Below are 18,316 nucleotides of genomic sequence, written 5' to 3'. Positions count from 1 at the left end.
AGGGAAATGTGTGTGATGACAGGAACATGGCATGTGCCAGGCAGCACAGCACGCTTGGGGAGCGGCAGCGGGTTTATCGGGGAAGCGTCCCGAGGAAGGCAGCGTGTGCACGAGGTCCTGCAGAGGAGCAGAAGGGCGCTGAACAGCGGGGGTGGGGCGCATGCCGGCCGGGGAACAAAGGGGCCGGGCCCAGGGCGCAGGGGTCCGCAGTGCGGGTGCAGCACAGTTTGGAAGGATGCAGGGGAGCTCTGCCGAAGGCATCCATGTGACTCAGAGGACAGCGCTGCAGGCGAGGACACGCCCGGCAGTGCTTCTTAGCCTCCGCCTCACCGAGGTCGCGTGGCGCCAGCCCGCGCTGTCAGCCCCTGAGAAGCTCCACACGTATCCCCGTGCTCTTCCACGCAGCCCCCACAGCATGCAAGCAGCTCCGCGGGCGAGAGCTCCGCGCCGGTCAGCGCCAGGGCCGGCGCGTTCAAACCGCGGCCCCACCTGCACTGGGCAGCCAGCGTGCCAGATCCCGGGGTGGCTGGCGGCCGGTCCTGTGGAAAACTAAAAGCAACAGAGCTCCACTGGGGACGTCTTGGAAGACGTCCTTGGACCCAGAATGCTCTAGGGTCCAGGCCAAAGCAGTACCTGCCTCGGGATGCAGTGAGGACTCAGAAAACCAAGGTGTGAAAAGGACCAAATGACAGGGTATCTGCTGTTGTAAGGGGAAAAAAATCATAAATCATAAATAAAAATGCTAGGTGTGGTGATGCAGGCCTGTAATCCCAGCACTGGGGAGGCTGAGGCAGGGGGATCACCATGTGTTTAAGGCCATCCTGAACCACACAGCAAGACTCTGTCTCAAAAAACAAAACAGAAAAAAAAGAAAAGAAAAAGCAGTGCTCCTATCTCAGCCTCCCAGGCTGCTGGGATTGCAGGCGTGTGCCACCATGCCCAGCAATAGCCAGAATTTAAGAAGAAAACGGGGTACATTTGCAGCAAACAATGCCCACAGAGGACTAACTCCTTTACCGGAAGCTCTCACTACTCAACAAGACAAATGCAAAGGCTGGGAGCGCAGAGCACTTGTGGAGCGGGAAGAAGACCCGGGGTTCCACCCGCAGCACAGGAAGCAGGAGGAGGAGGAGAGGGGAAGGAGAAGCAGGAACCTACGCCCTCCACCGCGGGCTGGCCTCGCACAGCCCTCCAACTGCACTGCTATGGGCTCCAGCGACAACAGCGGCCAAGACCAGTCCACAATTTTCAGCAAAGTCTGTAGTGCATCCTTTCCAAATAATAGGCTAATGGTTTGGAAGCCATGTCTGAAGCCACCACACAGGTCCCTCACCAGCGGCTGGGCTGGCTGGACGCGGCTGACACGTTCAATCCTGCAGCGCCAGCAAAATGAAATTGCACACATTCCTGCTGTTTTTGATGATTTCCACTGACTTCCGGCCGACAGGACGTCACAGAGAGGCAACACCGCGCAAGGGCCCACCCTGAGGTCACCTGGTCATCGCTGCTGGGCTTCCCTTCACAGTGGGCTAAAGCACCGCGTGCTCAGCACACGAACAGCCAGCGGGTTCCGGAAGCTGGGGTGCACGGGGCTGGCCGCTCTCTGACCCGGAGCACAACTCCTTCTGGAGAACCCGAACATGTTTCCTGGCTCAGCCTCGAGAGCTGTAATCTGCCGCCATAGGACAGATTCTAGGGAATCAGTCAGTTCTGTATTTTTTTCACATTATGCTCCTTAGAAAGTTTGAGAGTTGAGCCCGGGGCACTTTGGAGGTGCAACCAGAAGGACTGGGTGGATTTGAATTCCCCCGAGATCTGATTTATGTATTAGCTCCCACCCTACTGGGAAAAGCTTGAAAACCCCTGAGCTGGTCTGGCCCGCCTCCATTATAGAAAGTACGATGGGGCTGAGAGGGGAGAGTTGAAACTGCCATCCGCACCGTGCCCTGCTCTCCCCCATCCGGGTACTGTGGGAGGGAGTTCAGCTAGCTAGGAAGGGCGGTCAGCCCCACAAGGAAAGCAGCACAGGGTTAAGGCTGCACTCACGCTGCACAGATACAAAGCTCAGGAAGGCGAAAGCAAGCCTGGGGAGGTCCCTGTCATAACTGACCCCTCCTCGCTTATGCTTTGTCCTTCTTGATCCACGAGATTCCTCCCCAGCCGGAGTGCTGCCGACCAGCCCAGGGCTCTCTCGCTTGACTCGGGCGGAAGAGCTGAGCCGGCCAAGCGCAGCTTTGCTGGCGGTCTTGACGTCACCGTACAACCCCAGGCAATGCTGGTGCCAAAGTCGGCACAACAGCCGCTGGTCACTGCCACCGCCGGCCGTCCCTGTCCGATGCCGCCCTGTGCCGGTCGCCACACATCAGTTCTACCAGGCACTGGCTTCGGCTGCCGGTCTTCACTGGCTGGTGGTCTCGGGGACTCTTCGGTGTCCACAGCTCTGTCTTTCTTTGCAAACCGACCATTGGTCCACACGACCCAAGAAGTGCGTCTTGAGCAGGTTTGCAGGGAAACCGGTGAGCACTGCAGCAGGGCCTGCGGGGTGGGAACCGCAGTCCCCAGGCGGGAGCCCTCCCGGTAAAAGGAGCGCCTGGAAAGTGCTACCGAGGCGGCAGCTTGCGGGGTGACTGCTGAAGTCAGGGAAGGCGCCCTGCACACGCTGGACATGCAAATAAGGGGCCCAGACCCCTCCGTTCCTAACCTTAGCCGCTCCGGGGCGCCCTCTCCAGTCCCAAACCGCAGGGGCACCACGCGGCAGCACCGCGCTCTCGCTGGAATGAAAACTGCAGCTTGGCGGCCAGAGAGGACACTGCTGACAGCCAGGCGCTACAGGAAACTGCCCCGGTCCCTTGGGGCACAAGGGGGGCAAAGGGAAGCAAGGCGGAGTGGCCCAGAGCCCCTGGCTGAGCCGCAGCCCCTGCCCCCGGCACGAAGGAGGAACATGAGTCAGGCGCTTCCCCTCCGTGTGGGGTGCTTAACCGAGGCGCGCCGCTGCATACTGCGGGCTCCCACGCCCTGCTTATCCACAAAAGGCCGCGACAGAGCCCACGCTCATGCCACCCTGCTGCCCGCTTCAGGCCCCTCTCGGGGTTGCTTTCTTAACTGTCGCCTTGTCCGTGATTTTTCTTCAGCTGTGTAAATCACCCGGCTTGTTTGGACGGTAACACCGTGAAGTTCGGCGGGCTGGCCTGGCTTCAGCTTTGAGTGATCCAAGTGCTTACCAGCATCCTGGCACCTCCTGACCGCCGGCGACTTGCTAAGGGGCTGGTCAGGTCGGATGTTCAGATCAGCTGCACGGGTCAGAAAACCCAAAATCGCAGTTGCCTAAACAAGACACAGCCCCATCAGCCGTCCCTAAGAGGCAGTGCTTATCCTCGGGGTACAATACAGCAAACCCAGCCCAGCGAAGCACATCTAAATTCCAAGACGCACACAGCGGGTGGCAACAAATGAAACGACCAAACGGAGACACTGTTGTTTCGAAGGACATCTCCGGCAAGGCTGCCACCCGCCTCTGCTCCTTGTCTTCTCTACTCTGTCTTCAGCAGAACTGGCTGCTTAAAAAAATACGAGAAATGTAGGCTTTACTCCAGGTAGCTGTCTTCACAACCGAACACTATGTCAAAGGAAGGAAGGAAAACTGACATGGGGGTGGGCAACTGGCAGTCTCTGCCGTGGAGGAATTAGTTCCCTGATCGTCATAACGACCTAGGAAGTAATTTCTATTCTTCTCTCTGCAGATGAGGAAGCTGAGGCCTGAGAAGATTCTTCACCACAAGCTCACGCTCAAGAGCCCTGGCCTCGGCCCGGACTGGAAGTCACGCGGCCCCAAGCCGGTCCGCCCCCACTGGGCTGCTCCCAGACCCCCAGCCACAGAAATGAGCGGCCGTCCCTATTTATTCTCGCTGTGAGCCACTGCATTTTGGGACAGCTGTCGTGCAGCCACTCACACTGCGTATGGGGCACACCTCCAAGGACTTCTCATTCTAACAGGGGCTCAGGAAGAGGCTGCCACGGCACAGAAAGAGCCCTGCTTGCCGTCAGGAGACGGCCTGGTTTGCTCCTGGAAGCTGGAAGACGTGCTTCGGACCTGGCCTCAGAGTCCCTGTCTTAGGCAAGGGACAGGTGCCGGGCTAGAGCGCCTCTCAAATCCCTTCCAGCTCTGCGGTTCTGGCTGCAGGACAGACGCTGTGGGAGCCAAGCCCGGCACCCAGCACCAGGCCAGCTGTGACTTTCTCCACGGCTCACAGCGTGCCGCCGGGACCTGGAAGACAGGGAGGCCAGAGCTCTAGCGCACTACGAGGACATGGGACCTTCCAGCCCCGGTGGGGATCTCAGGGAAGAGGGCTTAACCCCTGGAAAAGACTTGAGGCTGAAGTCATGACGCACAACGGAAAGGGAACGCTGTAGCTGTCCCAGGACTGAGCACACAGAGATTGTGAGACCAGGGGTTCGCCACCAGGCAGCTCTGACCTCCCCCTGGGACATATGCGATGTGAACACTGAGACACTGTTCAGGCCCTCGATCCAGCTCAGACAGGGAGCGTGGGTGCAAAGCTATGACAGAACAGTTCCACAGGGGCCAGGGGAGAGGACGAGGAGGCCTGGGTGTGCCTGTGTGTGTGTGTGTGTGTGCCTCTGTGCAGAGGAAGGACGCCGGCTGTAAGAAGACACATTCTTGGCAGACACAGGGAGCAATTTCCAAGACAGCTGATGGGTCACACAGCTTCTCCCTAATTCACAGCACCCAAACCTAAGGATGTGGCTTTATTTGGAAGTGGGTCTTGTAGACGTAACCAGATAAAAGGAGGTCGAAGTGGATTTGAGTGATCCGAAGCCTGCTGACTGCTTTCTTTACGTGATAAAGGGAAAGGAGAGCTGGGCACGGGGCACAGAGACACTGGGAAGACACAGGGAGGAAGCCACGGAGCGGTGGAAGCAGAGACGGGCGCTGCGCATCTGCAAGGTGAGCAACCGCAGCGCCGCAGCCCCCAGGAGGAGGAGCGGCGTGGGGACACTCCTCGGAGCTCCAGGAGGCACAAGCCCTGCGGACACCTTACTCCAGGGTTCGGGGCTCCTGGCCTCCTGAATGGCGAGGAGAGGCAGTTCTGTTGTTTCAGCTGCTGAGCTTGCGGTGATCTGCTACACCGCGGTGACATCTGACACGGGCTCCAGGGCACAGAAAGGCCACGTGGGGCCACACAAGCTCGGAAAGGCTGGGTGTAGGGGACGGGGTGAAGGGTCAGCCCGAGAAGGGGGATCCGCACCCGTGAAGGCTCTGAGCTGGCCGCCGAGTGGAGAGAAAACGGGCAGCTGCTGTGGTCAGACTCCTGCTGAGAAAGGCAGAGACGCCCGCAAGGGGCCAGGCGCCTTCGCCAGGCTGGAGAGCAGGGAGGGCGCTGGAGAAGTGGGTGCGGGGATTCACCCGCTGCTAGGTCAGAAGGGGACACGGAGGGGCGCAGGCTTCCCGGACACTGAGAAGCTAGCCACGCGCAGCTTTGGCAGCCGTAAGGAAAGGCGAGTGCGGTGTCCGTGGGCACCGAACCGGAGGCCTGGAGCTCCACTCCGCGGACAGAGGCCGCCTGGACGAGCAGCGCAGAAGAGCGAGGGCCTGGGGCTCCGCAAGCCCCCGCGCCTGCAGAGGGCAGGAGAAGGGCCGCGGCTCCTTGCGGTGACCGCAGACAGCACTGCCCCTGCCCAGGGCCGCCCCACAGGACGCTCTGGGAGCCGTTCGCCCCCTCCCTGAGCGTCCAAGGCCGGCTGCCTCTCTCACGAGTCATGTGTAGGACAGTTCCGAACCTGACCGTCCCAAGGTGGTGTCTCCTTTGCCGTTTTGAAAATTCAGTCCTTTCATGGAAGGAGAACTGAACCTCAGAGCCAAAGCCTTGGGCTCTGCCACTTACTGGTGGTCATCAAAATGTACTTCTGGCTGGGCATGCTGGCACACACCCTTAATCCCGTGACTCTGGGAGGCTGAGGCAGGAGGAGCACAAGCGAAGCCTAGCCTGGGCTATTAGCAAGTTAGCTAGACCTTGTCTCAAAAATCTTTTAAGGTAATAAGTAAATTTTAAAATATTTTTAAAAGGTAATACGTAAACACTGCTTGGGGAGGTAGCTCAGTGCAAAGGCCCTGGGTTCAATTCCCAGCGTGGCAAAAAATAATAATTTAAAAAGTCTGAGCTTCTGTTTCCTCATATCCAGAAAGGAACAGAACAATGTCTTCCTCACAAAGCCGCGGCCGGGAGGAGAGAACAGCTCTCGGGAGAGGTGATCTACGGTGTGAGGCTTCGAATACGGTTCGCTTGTAAGCAGACGGCGCTCCTAAGAGCCTACCAGTCCTTTCCCTTTGAATTACTAATGTGGCTCATGGTGGTCCATGAAGGCTTCGAATTCTCAAATTCACCCCTCCTGGCTGAGCTCCCGGCTCTTCCTCTGCAGCACCGGGTTATTAGTCGGTGATTACTTAGGTGTCTCCTGCCGTCCAGGCGGCGGCCTCCTAGTCCGCACTTGCTGAGGGCTGATTCACACAGGGCCGGGCCTGGGGCTGCCCTAGAGGTCAGTGTCAGTCAGAGCGCCTGCCTAGCATGTGTGCGGCCCTGCGCTCAATCCTCAGCGCTACAAAATGAATTTAAAAATAAACTGGGCATGGAAGCACATGCCTGTAAGTCCAGCACTCTGGGAGGCTGGGACAGGAGGATCCCAAGTTCCAACCTAGCCTGGGAAACTTAGTGAGATTCTGTCTCAAAATGGAAAGCAGAATGGGCTGATGACGTAGCTCGGCGTGAAAGCCCCAGATTCAACCCCAGTGCTGCACAACTAAGTAATAAGCTGGATTTCGTCTTGATACGATGAATCGTAACAGCACTCGACTTGCGTGAGTGGACACGGTAACGCCAAACGTTGAACTCGCGCTGGTGGATCAAACACTTCCTCTAAACCCCATCCGTGTGAGGTCTTTCCACACAGAAATGTGTTTTGGTCACATTGAGCAGATTTCCTAAACTGCAATGAGAGCAGACACCTAGGGGAAAAGGACGAGTTGCAGAGGGAAGAGGAAAAGTGCTGGGAACCCTCGGGGAACAGCACGGAAAGCCCAGCGAGTTGGGGTCCCTGGGAACTGGGGAGACTTCGCCGGCGCCGCGGCTAGCAGTACCCCGAAGGGCCAGCAGATGGCGATACTCCTCCAGCGGCGTGCCGGGTGCTTGAGGTTTGGTTTGCTGACAGTAATCTGACATCCACCCCGGCACTTTCTGTCACCCGGTGCTCCTGGCCTCACCTTCAGCGGCTTCCCTCCACCGGCCCTACCGTGAGGGCTCCTTCCAGGGACCACTGCTGTTGGTGACACTCTAGAAAGTGCCACGGTCTCTGCGCTCAGCTGCAGCGGCAGGTGGATCGAGGCTCCGTTTTCATGAGAAATACAAAAATGAACAAATACGAGTCCATGGGGGGCCCACCTTTTCCCCTTTTGTGAGTTAACCCTGAGAGAAGGCCTCCCAGGTAAACAGCCTGCAGACACCAGTCAGAAGAGCTACCTGAGGCAAAGACAGGGAGGATGGCGGCTCAGCGGCTCAGGAGGCTGAGGCAGGAGGACCGCTTGAGTTCAGGGTTTAAGACTGAGAGTGCTGGGCAACTTAGCAAGACCCATCTCTGATAGATAGATAGATAGATAGATGATAGATAGATAGATAGATAGATAAATAGATAGAGCTATAGAGAGAGAGACACAGACACAGAGAAGCAGAGAGACAGAGAGGGAGGGAGGGTTTTTGAACTTATTATGGAAAAATACTGTTTTTGAACTTTTTAATTATGGAAAAATTCAACACTGAAAAGTAGACAAAATAGCATGACAAGCCCAAATGCAGACACCACCTTAAGGACTGTCTGAAACTATAACCCTGAAAACCTCCCTCACGGGAATGTGAGCTCCATTTGTGGAGGCCTCCTCAGCGTGGGTGGCCAGCCTGCGCCCTCCAGCCCAGGACAGTCTTTTAACGTACAGATCTTTGAGTGTGACAGCGCGGTCTCCGACACACAGCCGTGCACACCTGCGGAGCACGGCGGTCAGCCACGCGTGTGACGGGCACCGGTCAGCTCGTCGACCCCCTGTGCGTTTCCGTGTGCTGGGAGACTGAGCTCTTCCTCTGGCTCCTTGTAAACAGAGCAGAACGCGCGGTAAACTCGGCCCCCAGAGCCCCAGCGCTCACTCCCCGTCCAGCGCCTGCCGCCGGCTCCCCCTCCCCGCCGCCCTCCCAGGCTTCCAGTGACGCTGCTTCTCTGGTCTCTGAGGTCGGCTGTCACTCCCACGCGTGTGAGAGCACGGAGTGTTTTCCGGGGCAGCTCATTCTACCCAACATAGCGCCCCCGGTTCCATCCGCGTTGCCTCAAACGCCAGGACCTCGCCTTGCTACATCCCGTAATACTTCCTTCTCCACTCAGCTGTCCGCACGGCCTGGCCTACCCCACCCCTCGGCTACCGCAGCGGCGCTGCAATGCGCGTGGCTGCACCGGTCTCCCTGGGCGCAGGTCTCCTCCCCTTGGCTACACACCCGTGTAAAGTCCTTCAAAACGGAGAATCAGGGGGCAGGTCCCCGCTCTGGTCCTCATGGCAGCTGGGGAAAGGCGGATGTAGAAGTGCGTCCCTGCGGGCCAGCTGAGGACAAGAGGACACCCACAGGGAGGACAGCACCGTGTCGGGGGCACAGGGGGACGCCACAGTCCCCTCAGATGCTCTGTCCCTGACCACAGCCTGCACAGCAAGGTCTGATCCTGAGAACCAATGTTAGCACCAGAGAGGACTCAAGTTCTCGTCTCGCCCTGTCACACAGGGTCCTCTGTCCGGGCGGGCTGCAGGGACAGGCGACCGCCAGGAAGCCACTTCCACGGGCGTCACCCTGGAAAGAAGACCCGGCTCTCACCAGATGAAAGGGCTGTGAGGCCAGCCCTTGTCTTTCTCCTCAGCCAGAAAAAAGAAATCTAAAAAACTCTGTAGTGTTATTGGTGACGCTTATCTTGTTCTTCTCTGATGGCCAAAGAACTTTTAATTAAAATAACTGTCACAAGAAATTAAGAAAAATTAATACGGGTATATGCAGATTCTCCTGCTAAAGTCACTTACAGTTTTGAAACGTCATCAGACCTTCTTTCCAGTGACCTGATGAAGCTTAGCACAAACGAACTGTTCTCTAGACCTGAGCATCTATGTGCATGTGACAAAATTACATACATAATTACACTAATCAACTCCACTACACTCATCTTAGGCATGTTAATAACCACAACTCCCAAATTCATCCAAAATGAACTTAGGCAAATGTGCTTTGCTTTGTTCTACAATCCATGAAATGCATGCGCACTGAAGAGACTTTGGAAACTGTTCTGGAAACACAAACATATTTATTTATTCACAGAAAATGCCACTTACAGCTTTAATATTAAACATAGTTATGATAGTCAGTTCGCAAAAAGCATAAAGTGCAAAGCTCCATTTCCAAAGGCCTGAGATCATTCCCAGAGCAATGGAGACTGAACGCTACCTCACCCAGCCTCCACGGCACGTCCTAGAGCACGAAACAGTCCGGAGCTGAAGACGCTGAGTGCTCTGGTTAGGCACCGCCGTCAGAAAAGCCTTTAAATATGTGAGGTGAGCCCTTCAGAGTAGGGGCCGTGCTGTTGAGGTCTGCAGGAGACGATGTGCATAAAATCCTCCGTCAGTCCCAGCCTGGCCCCAAACCTCGGGGACCAGCTGGATGATCCAAGTCAACCCAGGCTAGAAAAGGTTGCAAGCTCAGCTGGGGAGGGGAGCTAGGCAAGGGGGGGCCCTGGCCGAGCAAGCTTCAGCCACACCCGTCCCCCAGGGATGTCTGCACGCCAGCCCAAGGGGAAGGCGCAAACCTCAGTCCTGAGCTTCCAACACGGCCCTGGCTCAGGGAAGAGGACGTGTGTGCACACCTGAGAAATCCAATAAATGTAGTGGCAGAGTTTTCACCAAGCTTCCACTTGACAGCCACCAAGCCTGCCCCCGACAGAGCGTAACCGGTGCATAGCTAGTGTTTCAGGCACGTTTTGTTCAACAGGCCCAGAGCTCCCCAGAAGGGCAGCCCGCTGCCAGAGCGGGGCCGACGTCCCCTCCCGCACCAACCTGTGCTCCCTGGAGCGCTCACTGACGCCGCTGTGGAGAGGAGTGAGGTTTCCTTTCTAGTAACAGCCATCAATCAGACACGATAAAACATGCATCCCTGGTGGAAGAAATCACTCGGTAACACTCATGGGGCTTTTGTGTCTTAAATCCAGTTCTGCCTGGATCAAGAGCCCAGGCGAATTCTAACCAGAACAACATCCAGCAGCCTTGCTGAGCAGCCATGGCTGTCACCCAACTCCTCCACACCTTCCTGCTGGGCAGAAGGAGGGAGGGAGCTTCTTGATTACACATCCATTAATGAAATACGCTATTCCTTCTTTAATCTGAGCACATCAAAATCTGAGCTCAATCAAAGGGCAGAAGAAGTATAACGAAAGTACAGATTTCAGTTCACCATCTCGTGGGCACATTCACGTCAGGCTCCATTAAGAAGGAAGATCCAGAAGTTAAGTCTCAGAATCCAGTGACCCGCCTTCAAGTGTGCACCCGACCCTAGTGTACTTCACACCCGCTCGTGGAAAGTGTGCAACTGGCATTCACATTTCAAAGATGCAGAACAAGCTGCCGAGGTTAGAGGACATGTGTACAACTCCAACAGTGAGGGGAAAAGACGAAAGTAGGGAAACACACCCAATACCGAAACAACACTAACGCCCAACACTAACAATGGCTGTGTTTGGGTGACAGAAACAGGTTTTTTCTACAGCTTTTTGTAGTTTCCCAGTTTTCTTTAAAGACCATGTAGTGCTTCGATATAAATATGACCAATGCCCTAAACCCAATGCAAACTAAGCTTCGTCCACGTCTGCTCTCTGGAGTTACCACGCTAGTGATTTCCGTCCAAAGGGAGAAGTACGTTTTGTCCTCCTCAGATACACTCCACGCCTTTTTCCCAGCTCTCATCCCTTTGGGACATGTCTGACACCTCACTTGGTCATGTCTCTTGTCGGAGAGGGATGAGAACAGCCCAGGGACTCAGGACTCACTTCCGCTCTTCCAGGCCGTTCACGCACGCCCCCTGGTCACATCCATCCCATCTCCAGGGGCTGCAGGAGGGGTGTCAGCAGAGCCCCCAAGGAATACGTCCTTTCCCTGATAAAGAGAAGTGGCTCCTCCGTGATTGTAAGGAAGTACTGTCACTGAGGGGCCCCTGGACAAATTAAACTTTACATGCCAAAAAAATCACGTCCTCCCTTCTGCTTGTATTTGCCCGTGTGCCTTTGCTAAGACAGCTGGGCTTAAAATACGCCAAACACACCACCTTCGCTCAACGCCAAACACACCACCTTCGCTCATTTTGTACTTCAGCATAGGTAAGACCAGAATTCATGCCTCGTCAAGTCAACCCGAAGTGAACGTGGTCTGACCTTTCTCTTTTTAAAGCTCCAGACTTGAACCTCAAAGGACTTAGCAGCAGTTCCAAGCCGTGAATCACTAAGGTCTCAGCAAGGTACAGTAGAGGTTCCACATACATTCCACCTAAAGTCATCTTAAAATATGTTATAAAGCAACATGTACACGCATTTCATACCACATTTTTCTATCTCAGGGCATCACCAACTTGTTAATTTGTATTTTTACTGGGAAAATCTTTTTTCTTTTTTTTTTTTTTTTCTTTTTGAGACAGGGTCTTGCCATGCAGTTCAGGCTGACATTGAGCTCACTTTGTAGCCTAGGCTGGCCTCAAACCTGCAACAATCCTCCTGCCTCAGCCTCCCAAGTGCTGGGATTTAATTTGCATTTTTACTGACTGATATATTAAGTAGATGGTATAAATGTAAGTTCCTAAAATTTATTTATTTCACACAATAGTGTTCCATAAAGATTTCTTGCTACAAGAAAAAACAGGAAATAGCCTAGTGAGTTATTTAGAAAATTTGAAAACCATCGAAGTTGAATAAAGTCCTTCATTTTTAAACTCTAAGTTCAGATGATGATTGGCCTTTTCCCTTTGGATTCTGCGCAAATTCTAACCAGACTAAGAGTCCTGGGCAGGGGACGTGACTCCCATCCACCCAAGCAGGGCAGAAGGGCATGACCGTCCTGCTTTACCTTAACAATGTTACGCTGAAAAGCAAGAGCTGCCTGAGTTGAAGTGAGTATCCCTGAGGTCGACCATCCCCTCCTCACACCCTGAAGACAGCCCTGGAGTCCTCCACTGAAGTCCAGTGAAGAGTCACTGCAGCCAGGGTCACCCCAGGTGAGAAACGCTCAGACGGCAAGATCCGCCCAGCTGCACCAGCGCCCTCCACCGGCTGACCAGTGCACTCACGGCCAGCACCTGAGCGAAGTGGGAGGTCAGCGCTGAGAACCACAGGAAACACCCTGCACGTGAGCGTGGGGAGCGTCACTTCCACAGAAATCGCGGAGAAATACAGGGCGAGAATGTTTCCCTTTTTTTCTTTCAGTATTAGGGATCGAAACCAGGCCCTCTCTACCGTATCCCCAACCCTTGTTATTTTGAGCCAGGTCCTCACAAAATTGCCCCGGCTGGCCTCAAATCTGTGGTGCTACTAACTCCGCCTCCCAAACGCTGGGATCACAGGCATAAAGCAGTGTGCCCAGCCAGGTGAGTTCTTGAAGGTAATTTCCAGAACAGTGTAAGATACTGGAGGCTTCAGTGGTGGGGGAAAAATCAGTGTTTGCTCCCAAGTTTAAGCCAGAGGCCCCAGCAAAATCGTAAGGATTTGGTGATAGCACGGGGCCCAGCGGCAAGGTGGGCTATATCAGGGATCTCCACACCACAGCTGCTGTGTGTGCACCTGAGGCTGCTGCTCTGGGAGACGACGCCAACACTTAAACGTTGCGCTCTTCTGTAGGAGTGGCTCGCAGAAGAGTGGTTCTTGGCACCGAGGGTGGTGCTCACCAGCCTACCCTCTCTGAAGCTTAATCTCTCTCTCAACAGAGGTAGTGGTAAAAAGATTTGCAAATGCAGCGAAAGCCTGGGTTAGTTGAGAGGAGCAAGTGAAAAACCAGCCTCCCCAGCCACACCCTGCGTCACGGCTGTGTCCGGAAGGGCAGCTTCCCCAGGGAAAGTCTCCGGCACCTCCCAGCAGAGAGCCGGAGGGTCAGGCTAGAGCAGGCTCCAACAGTGCCCGGGCGGCAGAGCCTGGGGCAGGCCGACTCCGGGAGAGGCACTGGGCAGCCCCGGCCCCCGAAGGACTGGACTGCCCCAGCCACCATAACCAGAATGGCTGCAGCCCACTCACCAACGCATCGGGAAGTGACAGCGAGAAGGATACACCCGTGTCCCCAAGTCCGCTGTTATCCATCTCGGGGAAGGACAGACGCCTTCCTCCCCAGCACGGTGGAACCCCGAGGTCCACCGACACGCTAGTTAGAGCCCCCAGGAACAGAATTCTGAAAGATGCACCCCACACCGCTCCCTAGAACCCCTTGGCTGTCTTTGCTAGCGAAAGAAGCCCAGTGCATGAGGGAGAGCACGCAGACGAGCCAGCGCCGCCCGGCCGTCACGTGATCTTGACTGGTGACTTCTTGTTGGCACACAGGAGGGACACGTAGGGCACCCCGATGAAGGCCCACTTCTCACTGGGCCAGAACTTGATGACAGGGCCCTGCTCGGGGATCTCCGAGGCAGCGTCGAAGTAGGCGAAGCACACACAGCCCAGGTAGGCGGCCAGGCAGATGAGGATGTGCCTGCAGAGGAGACAGCGCTGGTGAGGTGCGAAGGGCGGCGCTGCACCTGCCTGCCCGGCTCGGGCTCTCCTGCCCGTGCAGCCCCGCTGCCTCTGCCACTCGGAAGGACGCAGGGCTGGCAGCCCCCGGACAGCAGGGCAGCCCGTCTCGGAATGCTCTGAGTATCTCCACTTAACGGCTGGAGTAACCAAGCTAATGCCCGTGGCCTCTGCCGAGAGGACTGGGGTCGAGGATTTAAAACGGGTGGCAAGGCGGCAGGACACAGCAGGTTAGATTCCACTGTAACAAAACACTGCTTATGACCTTCACAAGAATCGCTCAGTACTGACTATACGAAGGAGGACTGTAAGTCTGAGCCCACCCAAGACGGTTTAGCAAGACTTTGTCTCAAGAACTTAAAAACCAGAGGTTGGGGCAGGGGGCATTGGCAGGACTGCGGATGTAGCCCAATAAATGCCCCTGGGTTTGACCCTCCGTACTGCAGAAAACATAAAATAAAATAAAACTAAAACTCCCTACATTACACAGAACTCTAAAAAACCCTGATGTTTTCATGAGCTGTCCGGAAAGTGCTCCACAATACTCAGGGCGGGCTGGAGACTAAGGAGGTGGTGTGCACAAGCTCGGCCCACGCAGGTGACTGGGAAGCGGGCTGTGGGCTGTGAGGAGTTCAGCGCCTTAGCCTGTGCTTTTGAAAAATGTCAGTTTGCATAATGAAGGGCACAGAGCTCTGCAGGCAGTAACGACGACCAAGGGAAAGGCAGTCGGCACCTGGATGCAAATTTTAAAAATGGAAATACTCAACAGAAAAGATTTAAAAAGCAAAGGACACACTGCAAAAGAGGAAATACACAGCAAATTTACATTTGAAAAAATGTTCAACAGTACTCATCTTTCAAAGACTGACAGTAAGAACAAAATATAATTTCTCCAATCAAGTTAACAAGTTAAACGAGCTAATATCCCAGCTATGTACATGTGGATAAAGGCACTGTCTTAACAGACTTTAGTACACAGTGTTCATTGGTACCATCTCTTCAGATTTTGCAATTTAGATTACAATTTAATCTACGGGACCATTCAAGAATTAGAGCCCATATAGATGGTTATTATAAATTGTTGGCAACAGTGAAAAATTAGAGATTACCTAACTATCCACTACAGGTTGGTTAAATGAATTACAAAGCATTCATATCATAAAGTATCAAATGCAAAATATAAATATATATGCACGGGTATAGAATGGTGCCTATGAGCTAGTATTTGGTGAAACAAAAAAAGTTAGTTTGCATCATGTAGAGCAATGCTACTTTTGTTTCTAAAAGGCAGGGAGAATGGGCGAGGGATGTAGCTCAGCGGCACAGCGCCTGCCTGGCAACGCAAGGTCTCAAGTTCGATTCCCAGCACCAAAAAAAAAAACAAGTAGAAAGATTCAAGAAAAAAAATTAACATTCTATGTCACAGAAGGATAACTATGCTTGAAGATTAACTGAATATCTCAAAATAGCTTTTAAAGAAGATTCTGAATGTTCCCAACACAAAGAAATAATGTCTGGGGTAATGGATATGCCAATAATCCAAATCTGATCATTATACGTTTTTCTCTCTCTCTATATATAGATAGAGAGAGAGAAATGTCACACTACACCCCATAAATATGTGCAATTATGTATCAAAAATAAAAACATTTTTAAAAGTGGAAGAGAAATATATATATTATATATACATAATAAAATCTGAAAGGACAGACTTCAGACTATTAACAATTATCTTTGTTTTTGTTTTTGTTTTTTTTTGTCTTTTTGAGACAGGGTCTCACTATGCAGTTCAGGCTGGCCTTGAGCTCACTTTGTAGCCCAGGCTAGTCTTGAACTCACAACGATCCTCCTGCCTCAGCCTCCCAAGTGCTGGGATTACAGGCATGCGCCACCATGCCCGGCAACAATTATCTTTCTTTTAGGGGAAACTGAAGCTATGAGAGCCACTTTCCATATTTCTATATTATTTAAATTTCTTATTTAAATCATACATCACTTATATCTTTACCCATGTTTACAGTGTGACTGGGAACAATAATTCCCACCCACTAGATATCAGACGTGCCAAGTTCGTGTCTCCTAAATATCGGAAAATGAATTCCAAGGGGCAACGGAGGTGTAAAGTAGGAAGGTTTATTAAGAGGAAGCTCCTGATAGACAGGAAGGGTCCTGACAAGGGTTGGCGCCAGGGCTATTTCTCCAAGAATGTTTTATAGAGCAAAACCACGAGGTGGACACAAGAGGCAAACTACCATCAACCAGTAAGATCACAGTGTAGCTGCTTAGCTAATATCGATCCAACAGGGAAGTAAGGTGTGCAGCAAGGGCGTTCGGTGAGCACCAGATGCCTAAGCTCACCTGTAACGACTAACATAGAAAGAAAGAAAGAAAACATCCTGGCGGGGGGAGCGTGGTTCAGATGTCACCCTCGGGGCGTCTTGATTTACCGGACCAGGTGGGACTAACTACAGTGTAATCTCAAGTTGCTGCTTATCCCTTAGGGAGGCATGCAGGCCTGGGCCCCTTGAGCCTGACCTTCAGGTGGGCCTCATCCTCTGCACTGACCCTGTGGAGGGCCCCTAACGTCTGCCTTAACGTCCATCTAACATGGCCGTCTATAATAACAACGCACAACTCACAACAGCTACGCGGTGGGAACAGCCTCCTGTCAGTGACAGATGAGTGGATAAGGAAAACGTAGTGGGTATGAACCCCATGAACTGAATATTTTCAGTATGAATGTTCAATATGAATATGAATATTTTTCTGGCATAAAAAGAATGAAATTATGGCATCTGCAGGAAAAAGGGTGGAGCTAGAGACCGTAAAGTTAAGCAAAATAAGCCAGATTCAGAGAGTTAAATATTGTTGTTTTCTCTCATGTGAGAACCCTAATAAACTAATTAACTAAAGCAAAGGTGGCAGGAAAAAATACATCACTTGTGAAAAACAAGATAACAACACCAGATTCATAAACAAGTAAGTCTGTGCCAAAGTTATCATATAATCTAAATTTTGAATTTTACTTAAATTGCTACTGTAACTTTGATAAAAATATACATCTTGAATAAAGTCATATTTATATAGGTGTATACATTCATCAAACTCAAAGTACGTACTTAAAAATCTGTGCATCTGTAAATTCTAACTCAACAGGTATGTGAAATGCACAAATTCACTAGTGTGAACTGAAGTTAAACCTAGGAAATTTCAAGCAATGGATCCTGAGAGTGAAAACCCCAACTTGTCCTGTTTTGTCTCCTGGAAGCAGTACTGGAAGTCCCTGGGATTTGCGTTTGCACAGCCTGGGTTTCGTGACAAATACGTGCAAACTCTAGTTCATTTGTGCAAGGAAATGTAGGTCAAATCTTTCACACTGGGTATCTTCGGGCCACTTCCCACCAAGCTTCCGCACCTCCAGCAAAGCCTCCAGACCCTCAGCACTAGGGGTCTTCCCCAGACACTCTCGTGGTACCAGGGCCGCAGGACCTCGGCTGCCCCTGCTGTCTTCTGCAGTAGCAGGGAGAGGACGAGGCCCCTGGGTCTGAGCTGAAGCCGTTTCTAGGAAGAGCGTCAGTCATTCCTCGCTGCTCCCCGGCTTCTGAGTCCAGGACTCTGCAGGAGGCGCCGTTACCTGATTTCCTCTTTAACTTACTGCATCCTGAGCACCCCCAAAAGATGCTGCAGTCAGCTGCCCTGAACCGCAGGCGTGTCTTTGTGTGCACAGGTGGGCAATATTGATCCATTACTTAGTTCCCTGGTTTTCTCTAACTACAAAAAGAACCGGGGAGCGTGTCCTGCAAGTAATGACCTGGTCTCTCAAGCGCTGAGGCCCGGCTCCTCCTGAGGACATGCCCAGCTCTTGCCCACGTCGGTCCCAAACTCCAGCCCCACAACCCAGCCAGCACTCAGGTTGCAGATTCCCTTTCAAGCTTCTTTGTGCTTTAATAGTGGAGCCAGAGCCGAGACTGCAGACCTGAGGTGTAACAACCAGGCCTTTCTGTCCGGCTAAGCCTGCTCGCGGGAGCCAATTCCCCTTTTTACAAAGCTTCTGCTGCTCCTGACGTGTCTAATAGCAGAAGGAGGCGCCTGGCTCTGCACCCGCTGTCCGGAGCCCGCCAGTGCCCCGCAGCGAGCCTGAGCCCACGAGCAAGTGCAGACCCGTGCCCGCCCCCGCAGGGAGGGCTTACCACACACAGTGCAGGTAGGGGAAGTGGAAGGACGACAGCAGCTCACAGAAGGCCCGGTCACTGATCCAGCAGAAGAGGGCCAGCGTCCACCAGAGGCCGGAGAAGAGGCCCAGCTTAAACACGCGCACGTTGTCACACCTGTGCGGGAGGCAGAGTGCAGCGGCTGTCAGTGCTGGCCACAGCCTTCTCCCTCTCCGGCTCCCCCCATCTGCCTGAGCCCCTGGCCCTGGGCTCCTGCCCGCCACCCAGACTGCCACCCTCCAGCCTCGCTGAAGCAAATTCCTAAGTGC

General features: G+C 53.4%; 1 protein-coding gene across 1 annotated transcript in view; it reads right to left on the bottom strand.

Moving 5' to 3' along the window:
• Positions 1 to 11,817: 11,817 nt before the first annotated feature.
• Positions 11,818 to 18,316, bottom strand: part of Acer2 (alkaline ceramidase 2) — a gene marked incomplete at its 5' end in the record, with an annotated part of 23,792 nt that continues 17,293 nt past the window's right edge. Inside the window, 2 exon segments of the mRNA XM_005388734.2 lie at positions 11,818 to 13,798; positions 18,027 to 18,164. Of these exon segments, the coding sequence (XP_005388791.2) occupies positions 13,612 to 13,798; positions 18,027 to 18,164 (325 nt within the window).

The sequence above is a fragment of the Chinchilla lanigera genome, unplaced genomic scaffold (genome assembly GCF_000276665.1).
Source record: "Chinchilla lanigera isolate Chin_1 unplaced genomic scaffold, ChiLan1.0 scaffold00033, whole genome shotgun sequence".
In the NCBI taxonomy this organism is placed as follows: Eukaryota; Metazoa; Chordata; class Mammalia; order Rodentia; family Chinchillidae; genus Chinchilla; species Chinchilla lanigera.
The sequence above is the reverse complement of the archived record's forward strand: the minus strand, read 5'-3'. Positions and strand labels throughout refer to the sequence as shown.